The sequence below is a fragment of the Nicotiana tomentosiformis genome, chromosome 6 (genome assembly GCF_000390325.3).
Source record: "Nicotiana tomentosiformis chromosome 6, ASM39032v3, whole genome shotgun sequence".
In the NCBI taxonomy this organism is placed as follows: Eukaryota; Viridiplantae; Streptophyta; class Magnoliopsida; order Solanales; family Solanaceae; genus Nicotiana; species Nicotiana tomentosiformis.
The window spans coordinates 97,515,590-97,532,341 of NC_090817.1; the positions used below are offsets into that span (position 1 = coordinate 97,515,590).

The 16,752-nt window shown below is 33.3% G+C and overlaps 2 protein-coding genes and 2 non-coding genes across 4 annotated transcripts; 2 read left to right on the top strand and 2 right to left on the bottom strand.

Annotated features, from left to right (window-relative positions):
• Nucleotides 1–1,796: 1,796 nt before the first annotated feature.
• LOC104111254 (tetrapyrrole-binding protein, chloroplastic) lies at nucleotides 1,797–2,847 on the bottom strand. Its single transcript, XM_033660001.2, has one exon. It carries the CDS (start codon nucleotides 2,736–2,738, stop codon nucleotides 1,947–1,949), a length of 792 nt encoding a protein of 263 aa, XP_033515892.2. The 5' UTR covers nucleotides 2,739–2,847; the 3' UTR covers nucleotides 1,797–1,946.
• A 981-nt stretch (nucleotides 2,848–3,828) lies between these two features.
• Nucleotides 3,829–3,900, top strand: TRNAT-UGU (transfer RNA threonine (anticodon UGU)). Its single transcript has one exon. It is a non-coding gene; the product is annotated as a tRNA-Thr (tRNA).
• Nucleotides 3,901–4,679: 779 nt separating this feature from the next.
• LOC104111255 (LL-diaminopimelate aminotransferase, chloroplastic) lies at nucleotides 4,680–11,108 on the bottom strand. The gene is made up of 10 exons (XM_009620916.4): nucleotides 10,911–11,108; nucleotides 9,914–9,987; nucleotides 9,418–9,485; nucleotides 8,859–8,975; nucleotides 8,422–8,484; nucleotides 7,712–7,816; nucleotides 7,564–7,614; nucleotides 6,867–7,187; nucleotides 5,385–5,591; nucleotides 4,680–5,277 (listed from the first exon to the last, which is right to left on the bottom strand). The coding sequence occupies exons 1-10, from the start codon at nucleotides 10,991–10,993 to the stop codon at nucleotides 4,984–4,986; spliced, it is 1,383 nt and encodes a 460-aa protein (XP_009619211.1). The 5' UTR covers nucleotides 10,994–11,108; the 3' UTR covers nucleotides 4,680–4,983.
• A 132-nt stretch (nucleotides 11,109–11,240) lies between these two features.
• Nucleotides 11,241–11,312, top strand: TRNAT-UGU (transfer RNA threonine (anticodon UGU)). The gene has a single exon. It is a non-coding gene; the product is annotated as a tRNA-Thr (tRNA).
• Nucleotides 11,313–16,752: the final 5,440 nt, after the last annotated feature.

Below are 16,752 nucleotides of genomic sequence, written 5' to 3' on the forward strand. Positions count from 1 at the left end.
TTATATTATAATTAAAAAAAAAAAGTGACCTGTTACTTGCATGTTTTCCCATATTTCAAAGAACATAGCAAATTATAACTTAATTATAGCATTGTGTATAAATTCTTTGTTAAGATAAAAAATAAAGTTACAAGTCACAAGTTCCATCATTGTTTTTGAAATTGAGATAACAATAAAAAGAAAGTGTGACTAACTTAAACTTGTCGTTGAATCTTTGTAGCAATGAGCAAACAAAGAACTATTCCCAACACCTCAAAGCTAAAAAAGACAAGTTAATGGAATGAATAAGCGAAAAAATACAAAGAGGTGCGAATTTCTAGTGTCGCCAGATTAATTTATTATCTTTGTCGTAGTGCCATAGGTGTTCTGTAATTGTTTCCTACTCCTATATGTGTTCTGTAATTGTCTAATCGAAGGGGTCAACATATAGTACAAAGCTATTTTTTGTTAAACAGAGTAATCATAGAATTTACGGCAAAGGGTCAAATATACTTCTCTATTTTCGAATATGATCTAAAAATATCCCTCGTTATACTATTTGTCGTAGAATTTACAAGATTTTGTTTAAAAAATTAATGTTGAAATTGAACTAGCAAAAGTCACTTATTAAAAAAAAAATTAACAGCAAGTTCGTAAAAATCCTTGTTAATATATCTTCTTTTTTGCACCAAAACGTGTAACCAAGAATTATTGGGATGAAAATTATAGTTGATCTGAGAGAGTACAAAAAATGGTAGATGATCTTTTTAATCCACTATTTGTGCTTGTTCTGGGCAGCAGTTGTTGTAGATGTGCGCGGAATTTGATCCGAATATTATGGTTATTATATTAGAATATACTGAAATTCCTTTAACACACCCCATCTAAACGGAAAACTTTTACACACCAAACATTTTCACAACCATTATCCCCGAAAAACTAATGTAGTATCGGTTAGCATATTAAATAACACCCGAATTATGTTATGGTGCAATTCATATTTTATTTGATGCAGAAAAATATAAAATAAGAATACATGTACTAACAATATAAAATATAAAAAAAGGCAATGCTTACATAATTCTCTGTATTATTATTCAATCCTTCAAGGCATTACGATTCTTATATTATTATTAATTGTATAATTTTTCCTTTTCATTCTTAATCATATCATAAAACAATCACCAAATAACCTAAAGGAGCCTTGCTGCTACTTGTATATTGTAATATTACATGCCGTATAACAGAAGAGAAAATATTCTTAAAAAGTGCATACAGGCCAAATTCTTTCAACTTCGTTCCGTTGTCTTTTCCATTTCAAAGATGAATACTACGAGCCAGAAATTTTTCCCCTTTTTTTCAAAAACAATTCACTTTTTTCGAAAACCGTTTGTTTTGAAAAACTCCAAAAAGTTATTTTTCAAAATTTTCACTCAAATCACTCGTAAAACTTCAAAAACAACCCAAAATTATATTCATGTTCAAACACAACTCTAAATTTCAAATATCATTTTTGCTTAGAAAATTTTTTTCTCCCTATTTTGAAATTTTACAATTCTCATGTCCAAACGCTCACTATATTTCAAACGCAAAACCATGACACATAAAAAGGCTGATTCATGCACAAAACATATCACATTTATATAAGGTTTGGGAAAAACAGCAAGGACACGCAGGCTTCAACGATGAACCGTGACACATAACAATGCCAAAATTAGATGAGAAGGCAATGAAGAAAATTCAGTCAATCAGCACCGTCAATGAACCATGTGATACAAGCACATTAAACCCCAAAAATAAAAATAAAAATAAAAAACTAGAAGAAGAACCTCCAACTGATGCATTTTTCATAAGAACACATTTTATAAAGCTCTAATAATTTCATTTTTTATCACATAATGTTACTACTGTTTTTGTGTACTGATTAATAATCACTTTTACAAATAGAGTCAAATTACATTTCAAATTCAAAAGCTGTAATCTGGTTTACCAAATAATTTACTCCTCAAACCACCCAACAATCCTCCTTTCTTCACACTTCCTTTATCTTCCCCAGAAATACTTGCCTGTTTTTCCTCTTCTTTCTCTTCTTCTCCTTCTTCAACAAAAGCAGGATGAGTAAAAATGCTACTCAAAAGTTGTGTTCCTCTTAGTGCATTTGTTAATGGCAAATGTCCTTCTGGAGTTTCCTCATTTAATTCCCAAATAAATTCATTTGGAAATGCCCTGTAATTATATTGGTCTACTTCAGTGCTTTCTAGTTTCTTCATCCACCCAACTTTAATAAAGAAACTAGTGAAATCTCTGTTCACTTTGTTCCATATTTTCTTTTGAACACTGTACCCAAATTTGTTGTCACTGTATTTTCTCCAAAGGGAATCAATTTCTTTGAGGTCAGATTCTTGAATGAACTGAACTTCAGAGAAGAAAACATAGCCTCGTTTAACTGCTGCTTCTCCTGCTAAAACTATGAGTAGACGCCGAGTTTCCTCGTCAGCTTGTCTGAAATCTTGAGCTGATAAGTGTTGTTCAAGAACGTCAAAAGGGGTGGTGGGGGTAGTGGGGGTGGTGGTGGGGGTGGTTGGGGTGGTGGAGGAAAGTGAAAAAGTGATGAGACTGTGATTGGAAAATGAAGTTGAAGAGGGGTTTTTGGTAATTGGCTTGAGGAAAAAAGAAGAGGAAGAAAAAGGGCAATCAATAGAATGCCTTCTCCTTAATGTATGGTGTTGATGAATGGACTTGAAAGAATTAGTTGCCATTTTCTTGAGAGTGAGATAGTTTCAACTTTCAAGGAAGAAGTGAATTCTTGAAAAAAAATGTGGTACATTTTAGTTAAGATATAAGAATATGGAGAGAAAGGGTGAAGGGGTGGGGATAGGAGGGAAAAGAGGGGGGATGAGATAAGAAATGAGTGAGAGTGAAAGAAAGTAAGTAATCAAAGGAAATATAGTGCTTGAATGAGATTGGCTAGATATGGCTGAGTTTGGATACTCTCTATCACTATCTTCTATCTCTATGGCCAAAAAAATCCAAATTTGTTTATTAACACTTTGACCCCTTTGTTTCTCTTTCACTTCTACTTTTGTGGCATCAACAAAGTTTTCTAAGTATATATTCATTGTAGTTTATGGTGGTTGTTGCCAAGGGAGGGATTTGGTAGACCACCATTCGTTCAATTAAGAGGGACCACTAACTTGAACTAGCTGCTCTTCTAAATATTTTATAACTTACTTATAGCCGGTTTGGCCAAGCTTTTTTCTTGATCAAAGGTGTTTTTTTGTCAAAAGTATTTTTTTTTCCAAAGTTAAGATGTTTGACCAAGCTTTTTGAAGGAAAAAAAATGCTTTTGAGTAGAAGCGAAAATAATTTTTGAGAAACAGAAAAAAATAGTTTCTCCCTAGAAACACTTTTTTGAAAAATACTTCTGAGAAAAATACACTTAGAAGCACTTTTTAAAAGTTTGGTCAAACACTAATTGTTGCTCAAAAGTATTTTTCAAATTGATTAGCCGAACACAAATTGATTTTTACCAAAAGTACTTTTTTGAAAAGCAGTAATCAAAATAAACAGTTTTTAGAAGCTTGGCCAAACATGCTATTATTTGATTAGGTATAAGTCGAATTTTTATGGTGGTCTACAACTAATTTAAGTAACTTTCATAAGTTTTTAAAGTTTAATACATAACAAGAAAGTAAGGTTAAGAACATGGTTTTCAGGAAGAAGGGTTCAATTAGACGTGTAATAAGTTTGTCAATCTTTGCAATTTGCATACCTTATTTAATAAAAAGGAGAAGAAGCTTTCGTTTTAATATATTATATTATTATTGTATTTGCAGATACCGACACAAAGCCCCTATAGCTCAGTGGTAGAGCGTCAGTCTTGTAAACTGAAGGTCCGTAGTTCGATCCTGCGTGGGGGCATTATAATAATTTATGCATTTATTTTGCTGTCCTTAACATAAAATGGCTTCTTACATCTTTCGTTTTCCACACCTATTTCGACTTATTGGCTTTTCCTAAACAAAAGCTTGGATTACTGATACTGCTTTATTCAGTAACTTTCTACCTTCCCTTATTTGATGATATAGTTCAGTTTAATGGATTCAAAATAGTGATACTCAAACTGATTTGAAAGCTATGGGTGGCCTAGACAGGATACTGATATTGGGCTAACAGTAAAATAGAAAGAATGTTATTTTTCCCTTTCTTTCACCAGAAATTTTAAGAAAATGACAGAATAGTTGAAATTATATACACTATCAGGTGAAACAAAATCTACACTATTAGCATAATTTAACTGGCTATAACAAATTACTTACAAGTTATCATATCAAACTTGATACGAAAAGTTACCGGTTATTATGGATTCACCTAACAATAGTGTAAAAAATCTTCACATTGTCAGTTCACAGACCATAAACTCATGACTAACTTGAGATGAACAAAACATAGCACGAATAGCAAAGCTAACATGGCCAGACACTTTACTCTTTAGCTTCAAGAGTCAATATTGCTGGTTTCATCTTTAACTTATTTAAAGCTCGAATCTTATAAGTTTTGATCAACTACCTATCCCTTATTATATATATATTTTTTGCAGAAAGGCATCCAGAAATCTAATATGAAAAGCTGGCAATTCATGCTTTTGGTGGTTTGTACTTTGTGCTTTAACATTCATACTTTGCTCCGGCAGCGTGATGTTTGCTCAAACATTATCAATTTCAACACGTGAAAACCTGTTATTTTGTTTCAACTATTCCTTCCCTTTAAATTCATGATCAGTGTCCATTATGTGTACATGAATCTAATCTTGACAAGACATAACAAGGAGGAACCAATCACTGGCAAGTGGCAATTACAGAATAAGCTTGTTCTTCCAAAGCAACACAGGATCAGAATGTTGAGTATTCAAGATACAGCCATCTGAATGAAGCCACTGAAGGCAAAAAGTGTTTCCCATTTACCTGCATGTTTTCACATAGATATGCAGGCATACGAGTTACTTCACTTGTACAATTCCTTGAATCTTCTGCAAGCTTCTACGACATTCTCCCGGTGCCCAAAAGCACTTACTCTGACAAAACCTTCACCGCCCGGTCCAAAACCACTGCCTGGTGTTGTAACAACATGAGTCTTCTCAAGTATCTCGCTGAAAACCTCCCATGAGCTTCGTCCAGGGAAGTGAACCCACACGTAGGGTGCATTTTTACCTCCATACACCTTGTAACCTAGTGACTTAAATGTCTCCATTATGATTTCTGTGTTTTCTTTATAGAAACTAACCACGTCCTTCATGGCCTGAAATGCAAAAGTCAGCATGTTCAAGTTGAGACCTTGAGCCTATTAAATGATGTTATTTTTTTATTAAGTGAACAGGGAGACGACAACCAAATGTTGAAACTGACCTTGAAACCATCAGGTGAAAGGCAAGCCAGGCCGCCAGCTTGAGCGATATTGGATGCACCATTGAAGCTTGTACAAACAATGCGATTGAAGTCTTTTGCTACAGGAAATCCATCAGAATATAGGAGCGCTTTGGGAATTGCAGTCCACCCTAAACGAACTCCTGTGAACCCAGCATACTTCGAAAACGACGAAACCTCAATGGCAACCTGCAAGTCCAGTACATTATGCTTACTGAGTCACTTAGAAAGAATCCACTTATTAATGTAGAGAATCATGCAATAAACTCTGTACACCAGAGGTAAGGAGAAAAAGCAGCACAAAAAAGTCAACTGAAAATATGACGACTCTATAAGAAGCTCTGTAACTTCTAGAAAAAGACATGTGAGGGAGCAAGAAGGATCAGAAGAAAGTCCCTGCAATTAACCAAGGGATAAAAAGCACTTGGGTTGAATAGACTTGAGATAACCTTACTACAGAGTGCCATTGAAGAGCAGGGGAAGAAGATGACTTGGAAGATCACTCTCAAACTAGTTTGATGAGCTTCAACTACGGCAAAAGATAAACGAAGGAGCAGGACAAGAAGATGAATTAGAAGGAAAGGTCCTAACAAATTGCATGAATGATAATAAACCAGCTAAAAGTCTCAATTGAACAGTCTGCTCATGTCATGTTTTCCACAGTGAAGATTAGAAAGAGAAAGTAGAAGAAAAGGAATCCATATAAAATATAAAAATGTCATAGAGGATATGTACGAAAAAGCAGCACAAGTGTGAGAATAGTGGTAGGAGATACAAAAGAGTTTTCCATAACCATGAAGATCTGCATTGAGCCTGTACTTGTTTATCCTCATTATGGATGAGCTAACCGGTAGTATACAGGATGAGGTCTTGGCTATTTGCAATGGCATTCTAATTTGTTGCTATCTTTTCTACCCTTTCTGAAGCAAGCCAAGATGGAAACTTTTCAAATTGTGTTCCATTTTTAGTTGGTTCACTGAAGAGGAAAATAGACATGTAAGGACTAGAGCCTATAGCCCTAACACTACATTTTGGATCCCCTAGTATGTTATTTGCAAACGATATTGAATTAATTGAGAAATTAGTGAGGGTGTTGTTAACAGAAAGTTTGAACTATGGAGAGCACTTTAGAGAATACGAATTTTAGAATTAGTAGGGGTATATGCATTGCAAGTTTAGCCACCATAATGCAAAAGATTGACATCAAAAGGAAATTATTGAATACTAGAATGAAATAGGTCCAAATGGAGCGAAATCAATAGTGAGAATGCATATGCTGACCCTAACTAGCTGACGATTGTTATGGGATTAAAAAGAACAACCAAACAAAGTGATATGCAGACATTATGAGTTTTAGTCATCTACAGCATTAATGCTACAGGGTCTGAACAAATGATAGCAGAAGCTTTCACAAGAAAACAACGTAAAGCTTAATGTTGACCAAATAACATGATCCAGACTTACCTCTTTGGCTCCAGGAATCTCAAAGATGGACTTTGGACTGTCATCACATATATACATTGCATATGCGGAATCATAAACAAGGATTGAGCCATTGCTTTTAGCAAATCGCACCAATTTAGTTAGCTGCTCCCTTGATGCCGCAGCACCAGTTGGATTATTAGGCGAACAGAAAAATATAATATCTGTCCGAGGAACACTGGATAAATCAGGAAAGAACCCATTTTCTGGAGTACATCTCATGTACGCAATATTCCCATACTTCTCCACATCCTTCTGAAACTGACCAGTTTGGCCCATAATAACACTTGAATCCACATAAGCCTACAGTAGAAACAACAGTCAAGGCTTACGTCAGAATCTTACATGCATCATCAGATATGAGAGCCTTTCTCCAAGGCGTGGTAAAGAAAGCCAGAAGTAATCCAACAAGACTATAAAGAGCCTACCAAATAATAGGAAAATTTGCAATTAGATTCTTTAATGATAATAATAAAAGATGTATCAATAGCCTTTACAAGAGTATAAAAATTCATGCTAAGTTATAAACAAGTACCATTTCACTTAAATCTCACAATGATATGAAAAATCATTTAACAAAATAGACATAGCAAATCAACAATATGCAGGGTATCCTGGATGGGCATTTTTCATTTTTGTCAAATAGGGAAGAATAGAGGTAAAAGCCTGAAAATTTTACCGGATATGATGGGTCTTGCACAGCCATAGTCACATTAGACCCAAAAAGAACCTACAATACAGTCAAGAAATACAAAAAACTGTTAGCGAAAGACTCAAAGACAGCGGCTATAATTTGAAAAGACCACTTAATACAGAGAAAACCAAACCTGAAGCCGAGATATATCACTTTTGGCACCATCAGAGACGAAGATCTCATCTTCCTCTATTCCAACATTTGCATAAAAGGTAGAAGCAATGGAGGCTCTAAGTTGCTGCTCATGCGGAAAAAATTCAACGCCATTCTTAGAGTTAATTCTGACAGCTGACTTTACACTTAAATCACGGATTAAATGCTACGAACGAAAAATACGGTGACCATAGAGTAATTTTCTCTTATGTCTATCTTAAAGTTAGGCTCCAAAATAACCACTTGAAAATAGCGAAACATGAAACATGTCATTTCACTCTCGCTTTATTTTTTTAAACCTTGGGGCAAACCAAGAAAGTGTTCAATAAATGCTAATTACAAAGCAGTAATAGATTATTGTTGATATAATATACGGAAATGATTTTAGTTGCTTCAGAAATTCCAGCTGTGCATGCCTTTTAGACATTATGACAAAAGAGGAAGTTTTTCACTTCTACCGCGTGGACCACTGGACAAAGAAAATAGTAATGCATTTGAGGAAAGAAGATCCAAAATGAACAAAGAAATAGGCATAAATAGAGGAAAGACAAACTATCAGTGCGCATACAAAATACCATTTATTCTTGTAGCAAAAAAAGGAAGAGAATTAAGAAATGGACGATAAACAATAGAACAAATATCATATTACAGAAATGGGGGGGGGGGGGGGGGGTGAAAGCCACTACTTACTTTTTCTCCTTGCTCAGCACCATAACCACTGTAACCCTTTAATGTTGACAGGTCATGTGCTCTCTGCCAATGAGTAGAGTAAAGAAAACAAAATCAATAACAGGAAGTTGGTTATCGACTTAGAGTTCAATAAGCAGAATAGATTAAAAATAGAAACTAATCGTGAAGTTAAATGGCAGTCCATGTAGGCATGCTGAATTCTATCAACACAAATATCCAGAAACATGTTCATTATAAAACCAAATGTTACCAGATACATGATTTTTTGCCAGTAATCCTATCATCGGTCAAACAAAACAGGATACGAAATAGAGCAAAACTCGAAGCTTTGACTGATAACAAAACACTAAAGCGTGATAGAGATGTCAAATGACCCCTGAACATCAGAAACTGTATCCTGTCTTTACAAAATTCACAAACAAGGCTATCAGCATTACCAGTGCCATGGCAGAACTTATGAATTCAGGAATGGGCTCAGTAGTGTCACCAATTCCGAGGCTTATAATTTGAGCATCAGGGTGTTTCAACATGTGTGCAGATCTCCTTCTTGCGATCTAACTTCATCAAAGAGAGATTGTTTAGAACTTAACTCCTATTAAGTAGGAGAGAATGTCTACAAAATAAGACTTAAAGTATTTTAGTGTACTATAAAGTGTCTTCTTTCCCCTATTTCAAGATGGAAGCATAGAGTGGTAATGGCTGTATAAAATCAGCCAACCAACATCCAGCTTAAATAGCAAATAATTTTGCTTCAGGGAACTAAATCTGCTCGTTGTCTCATCATAATTCCATATTACTGCTATATCATCTAAATTAATCTTTTGTTTGCATGAGCACAAAAGCAATGCCTCCAATTTATTCCAAGCAATGTGTCCAACTTCTTCTCTAATCTCCTACAGCTAATTCAATATAAGAAGCATTTTCAATTGCAAAGTAGCTTCAATAAACAGATAACAACAATCAACTCAATAAAAAAGTACCATCTGAAATACAGACCTCAGGAAAAAGATAACCAGCTTGAAGTTTAGCTAAGTTCTCATTGCGAGAGACCTTTGTCTTGTAAGCTTCAGGCAACACAGGAATTTTGTTAGCGCAGTCAAATCTCAAGAAATTGCATATCTATTTGAATGGACAGATACAGGTGAGACTAAGATGGACAGTTGTTTACTTTTTATCATCATCAAAATACAATTTTTTGTACAATTATTTTAAACATGTGCACGTAGCAATTGTTTTGACTCTTCACTTTGCTTCTCATCGAGTTAAAAGCAATAGATATGCAATCACAAACATTGATTAGTTTAAAATTCTCAAATAACAATTTTCAAAAGCTCTAATTGATCCATATTGCACTGGCTCACAGTCTACTATTTGCATTAATACAACTTGGCAATTCAACATAAGAACACCTTTGACCCCCAAAAAAACCAGAAGAACACCAGAAAATGTGAAGCAATTTGCACTAGGAAACAACATTAACATAAAGGCTTACAAGTCTCTGTAGAGGGTGTTGCAACACATCTGACAATACCACCGGTTTTGCCTGGCAGTGACACATTCTGGCTCCTGCAACAATTAATGCACACTTTTTACATTAGCAAACATTGCATACACCAGGAATGAAAATACTCAGGATTACCAAAGTATTAATGGAAGTAACAGTAGTTTTTTGCTGCATTCTCATCAATGCATTTAGTCATGAATATATAACCAATGCAGATGAGATTCTCAGTCAGTTCACTCACTACTAAACTCATCCCAGCCTATAAATGCTATAAATGGGGGATACTTGGCTCAATGAAGGAAAAGGAGAGTCCTCCACTTCGTGTAAGTCAAAGTGGGAACATTAATAAAAACCAAAACAAAACGCTCTACCATCAAATTATAGAAAAATAAAGAGTCAAATTCAAGAATCAGTAGAAGTAGATATTTAAACCAGACCACCAATGGTTGTGGTGGAATGGATAGAATCCACCCACACTTAACGAGGGGTCTCAGGTTAGAGCCAGGTTAGAGCCCTGTAAATGGAAAACATCTTGGTAGGAGTGCATCCCCCTTTAATGGCCTAAGGAGGCGCAGGCCTCAATGTGGGTACCCCACTCCAGGTAGGAAACCAATAAAAGAAAGATACTTAAACCATAAAAAAGACACCTTTTCCACAGGTCTTAGGAGGAAAAAAAACAAGGGTCAGACGTAAGAATCGTTAACAAAACCTTATTTTCTACCATGAAATAAAAAAACTAAAAAAAAAATGAATAGCTGAAGCGAGTCAGAATACTTGAAGGTATAGTGGACCTTCATTCTCTCCCGCTTCGTCTAATGCTTAAAGATTGAATTTTTACCAGCAAAAGAGACCAGCAATGTCGATAACTAAAGCAGTTGATAAGATTCAAATAAAAAATCATATGAATTGAAATTATCCCACCAAAAAAATAGAACTGGAACTGAGTTAGGAAATCAAACAAAACGTAGGAGATGAAATATAGTACCTGAGACGGAGTTTGTGCTGACCCAAGAAAGTAGAAGTTGATGATGAGATTGAAGTGGAAAGACTTTGCTGAATAGCAGCCATTGTTTTCTGTTAGAACAAACCACGTTATCTCACCCCCTCAAAAACCAAAAAGCTGCTTTAAGAAACCCTATTCTTCCAATTTGCAGGAGCGCCCCGTTAACGCACGATGCTTATTTGCTTATTGTATTCTGCTAATTTGTTCTTTGCACGTTTTTAAAAGTTTAATCATGATTTGTTAAAACCTAAACTTCGAGATTTCTGTTGTTCTCGAATATTAAATATAATTACAAAAAAAGCCAACAGTAAAGCCCCTATAGCTCAGTGGTAGAGCGTCAGTCTTGTAAACTGAAGGTCCGTAGTTCGATCCTGCGTGGGGGCATTTTTTTGGTCGTTTTGTCATTTTTCTATTTGTTGTTTTATTGTTCCCACCTAAAATTTCAAGTGTAAAGACATTTTACCTTCCTATCATATATACTATTTGAAACTTTGTTACCTTCTATAATAAAGTTTTAATTTAATTACATAAGCATATACAATTTACCAATTATATATATTTTAAGAATTAAATGAGTATCCATTTATATTATGAATTGAATAAGGAATCAATTATTTCTCATCCTTATTCTCTCCCTCTCCTACTCTCTCTCTCTCTCTCTCTCTCTCTCTCTCTCTCTCTCTCTCTCTCTGTGTGTCTCTCAATCTCTCATTCTTTGTTCTTTCCCCAATTTTTCTTTCTCTGATGTTATCTATTTTTTATCCTTTCATGTTGTATATATTTTTAATGGAATTCATCGATGGATTTCAATCGTTTTACTATAGAGTTTTAACTTAGCAATTTTCTTTCATGTTGCACAATTAGTGTTCAAATTGAAATTGTCAATCAATAAATTTTGAATGTGTTTGACTCTCCACCATTGACAACCATTAAAAAACTTTGAATTCGAATTTGGGTTTTCAAAAACCATTATTTGTTTGGATTGGATGTTGTTGCAAACAATTGGAAATATTGTTTGGAGTTTATATCTCAATTTTGAGGGTGTTTGGTGAAGATTATACTTTGTTTTGGCTGAATTTCAGATTGAAACTCGAAGAAGAAGAAGAAGAAGAAGAAGAAGAAGAACATATGGCATACAATATACTTACGAAATTGTAGTAAAGTTGTAGTATAATTGTATGTAAATTGTATTTTGTTGTAGTTATATATATTTTTTATTTGAATGTTGTATGAAAGTTAAAAAATAGTAGTATAATATATGAATCGTCGTATAAAATTTATATTTAAGTTATCAATACTATCTTTTTACATAAAGTTATTGATATGTATCAAAATTGTATTAAGAGAGAAAGTTTTGATTGGAATTTTAGAGAGGAAGAAACGCACACCACATACAAAATATATACAAATCATATACAAAATATACAAAAGACATTGTATAAAATTTGTATAAAAATTGTATTTAATTTGTATGATATTGTAGATGTATTTTAACTGGGTAAAAATAATGTATGAAAGTTGTAGATAAGTTATAACTTGTAAATAAATGTATACTATATAATTAGTTGTATGGAAATTATTTTTAATATGTATATTGTTGTAGATATATCAATTTGTATTAAATTTGTACTAATACAATTGTATTGTATGTAACTTAAATACAAATTACTCATTGGCTTAATCAGATCAAATATGCTTCACATGTGGACATTCCAAAAGAGCCTCAAAAGAGTAATTCACCCAAAGTATTATTCGCGGAATGACTTTCGTTAGATCGATTTAATGGGCAAGACTTCTAGAACTCATGCAACTTTGATCCTTCCAATAAGAACTTTGAATATAATAATTCACAGTTGCAAGACATATTCATGCACAGTTGCCGATGAATGGCGGCAGATATGTGAATGGCATAAATCAAGAAGTTAACAATGGGACAGTAGATATTTTTCAACCCCAACTCAAGTTTGAGGAATCCATCTTTGCAAATGGATTTGAGGAATGTATGTCGGAGGAATTCAGCATAAATGATGATGTGATGTACATATGAGTTCTCTTTTAGAATTTTATAAAACAGTGTTTGGAGGAAATACATACGATGATTCATACATTATACAACTATTTTTTAACTTTTATACAACATTCAAATAAAATAACATATATAACTACAACAGAATACAATTTACATACAATTATACTATAACTTTACTACAATTTCGTTATTATATTGTATGTCATGTGTTCTTCTTCTTCTTCTTCGACGACGAGTTTCAATCTGAAATTCAACCAAAACCAAGTCTATTCTTCACCAAACACCCTCAAAATTGAGATATAAACTCCAAACAATATTCCCAATTGTTTGCAACAACACTCAATCCAAACAAATAATGATTTTTAAAAATTCAAATTCGAATTCAAAGCTTTATGATAGATTAGTGTTCGAATCTTCAATTCCTAAGACCTTCTTGCTAGGTGATGAATTCATCTCTTGAAAAAAGATTGTCAAACTGCAGGATAATCCAATTTTCAAGAGAGCACAATACAACCGAAGTGTCACAAGTTTGAATTCAATAACATTTCTGCACTGTTAAAGTTCCATACTTAGTGGGTAGCAATGTAAAAGAGAAAGGGCAAACCAGTGACAAACTAGAGGTTATTTCAATTAGTTGATTGGCAGAAGACAACTTTTAGGCTTACCTTATTGAGAGAGAAAGACGGCGAGAGAGAGTGATGAAGAAAGAAAGAAAAATTGATGAGAGAGGCGACAGTGAGAAAAGAGAAGATGAGAGAAAAAAGGAAAAGGACATAACTAAATCCCATAATTTAAGGCACTAATAACGGATTGTATATAATTTATAAGTAATCATTGTTTAGGAAGGGAAAAAAATAAGACTTACACTAGGTGTGTGGTATTTACACCAAAATATACCAACACATAATCGTTAATAAGTGATTTAATAATAATATATATCAATTAAACTTGACTAAATGATAGAAGTCTGCATGCGCATGTCATGCATTTATTGGATTGTGTTAGATATCGGACGCGAGTAAGTTTTTGTGCTCAATAATTACTATCTCCTTTACTCATTTATTCTTTAGTCTCTCAATTTTTTTTAAACATTTTTTTCGAAAGAAATTACCTTCTGTATTCGCAGGAATATAATGAATATGCTACTGTATAGTTATGTCTCTGCCAATATTGATTATTTAAAATATGGATTAAAATATTTTTGGTCATTTTGTCATTTTTCTGTTTGTTGTTTTATTGTTCCCACCAAAAACCTTAATTGTAAAGACATAAAATTATTTACCTTTACTACTACCAAAACTTACACTATGTGTGCGGTGTTTACACCAAAATATACCAGCATATAATTACTAATAAGTGATTTAATAATAATATATATAAATTAAACGTGACTAAATGATAGAAGTTCATATGCGCATATCATGCATTTATTAGATTGTGTTAGATATCGGATGTGGGTAGGTTTTTACGCTCAATAATCACTATTCCCTTTACTCATTTCCATTCTTTGGTCTCCCAATATTTTCTAACATTATTTTCGAAAGACGTTACCTTCTGTATTTGCATGAGTGTAATGAATATGCTATTGTATAGTTATGTCTCTGCCAATATTGATTATTTAAATATGGATTAAAATATTTTTGGTCGTTTTGTCATTTTTCTGTTTGTTGTTTTATTGTTCCCACCAAAAACCTCAATTGTAAAGACATAAAATTATTTACCTTTACTACTACCAAGACTTACACTAGGTGTGTGGTGTTTACACCAAAATATACCAACATATAATTGCTAATAAGTGATTTAATAATAATATATATAAATTAAACGTGACTAAATGATAGAAGTTCGTATGCACATGTCATGCATTTATTGGATTGTGTTAGATATCGGATGTGAGTAGGTTTTTACACTCAATAATCAATATTCCCTTTACTCATTTCCATTCTTTGGTCTCCCAATATTTTATAATATTTTTTTCGAAAAACGTTACCTTCTGTATTTGCAAGAATATAATGAATATGCTATTGTAAAGTTATGTCTTTGCCAATATTGATTATTTAAATATGGATTAAAATATTTTTGGTCGTTTTGTCATTTTTTCCGTTTGTTGTTTTATTGTTCCCACCTAAAACCTCAATTGTAAAGACATAAAATTATTTACCTTTACTACCACCAAGACTTACACTAGGTATGCGGTGTTTACACCAAAATACCAACATATAATCGTTAATAAGTGATTTAATAATAATATATATCAATTAAATGTGACTAAATGATCGAAGTTTGTATGCGCATGTCATGCATTTATTGAATTGTGTTAGATATCGGATGCGGGTAAGTTTTTACGCTCAATAATCACTATCCCCTTTACTCATTTCTATTCTTTAGAGCCCGTTTGGACATAAGAAAAATTTTACTTTTTTCGAAAAAAATTTAAATTTTTCCGAAATCAGTGTTTGGCCATAAATTTTCAAATTTTCACTTGAAGATAAATTTTGAAATTTTTAAAAAATTTGAAAAACTCCAAAAGGATGTTTTTTAAAAAATTTACTCAGATCACTTACAAAACTTCAAAAACAACCCAAAATTATATTCATGTCCAAACACAACTCTAGTTTTCAAATACCATTTTTCACTTGAAAAATAATTTTACTTTTTTTCGGAAATTTATAATTCTTATGTCCAAACGCCCACTTAGTCTTCTAATATTTTTAAACATTTTTTTCAAAAAACGTTACCTTCTGTATTCGCAAGAATATAATGAATATGCTACTGTATAGTTATGTCTCTGCCAATATTGATTATTTAAATATGGATTAAAATATTTTTGGTCGTTTTGTCATTTTTCTGTTTGTTGTTTTATTGTTCCTACCTAAAATTTTAACTGTTAACACATAAAATTATTTACCTTTACTACCACCAAAACTTACACTAGGTGTGCGGTGTTTACACCAAAATATACCAACATATAATTGCAAATAAGTGATTTAATAATAATATATATAAATTAAACGTGACTAAATGATAGAAGTCTGTATGCGCATGTCATGCATTTATTGGATTGTGTTAGATATCGAATGCGGGGTAAATTTTTACGCTCAATAATCACCATCCTCTTTACTCATTTCTATTCTTTGGTCTCCTAATGTTTTTAAACATTTTTTCGAAAAAAATTACCTTTTGTATTCGCAAGAATATAATGAATATGCTATTGTATAGTTATGTCTCTGCCAATATAAACAACAACAACGACCCAGTGAAATCCCACTTGTGGGGTGTCACGACCTCAGTGGGTCCCAACAGGATGAGCATATAGTCTAGACATGTTTCTAACATGAATCACAGCTCGATAACTCTAGTATGTAGAGATTTCATTATTACAGATAAGTTCAGGTAACTACACAGTACCACAGAAATAACGGAGTCACAGTTCACACGGTGCACGCCCACACTCCCGTCACCTAGCATGTGCGTCACCTCAACACCAAACACATAACACGTACAGTCGGGGTTCATACCTTCAGCTCCAAGATTAGAAGAGTTACTTACCTCGAACAAGTCGAATCCAATGTCGAGCAAGCTAAACAATGCTCCAAAAATTCCATTCTGCGTGTATCGACTTCTCAACAGCTCAAATCTAGTCACAATTAATTTGATTCAGTCCACACAACTTATAGGAATTAATTCCATATCAAAATACTAATCTTCCCCACAAAAGCCGAAATCACACTCAAAAATTACCAGTGGGGCCCACATCTCGGAACCCGAAAAAATTATAAAATATGTACTCCCATT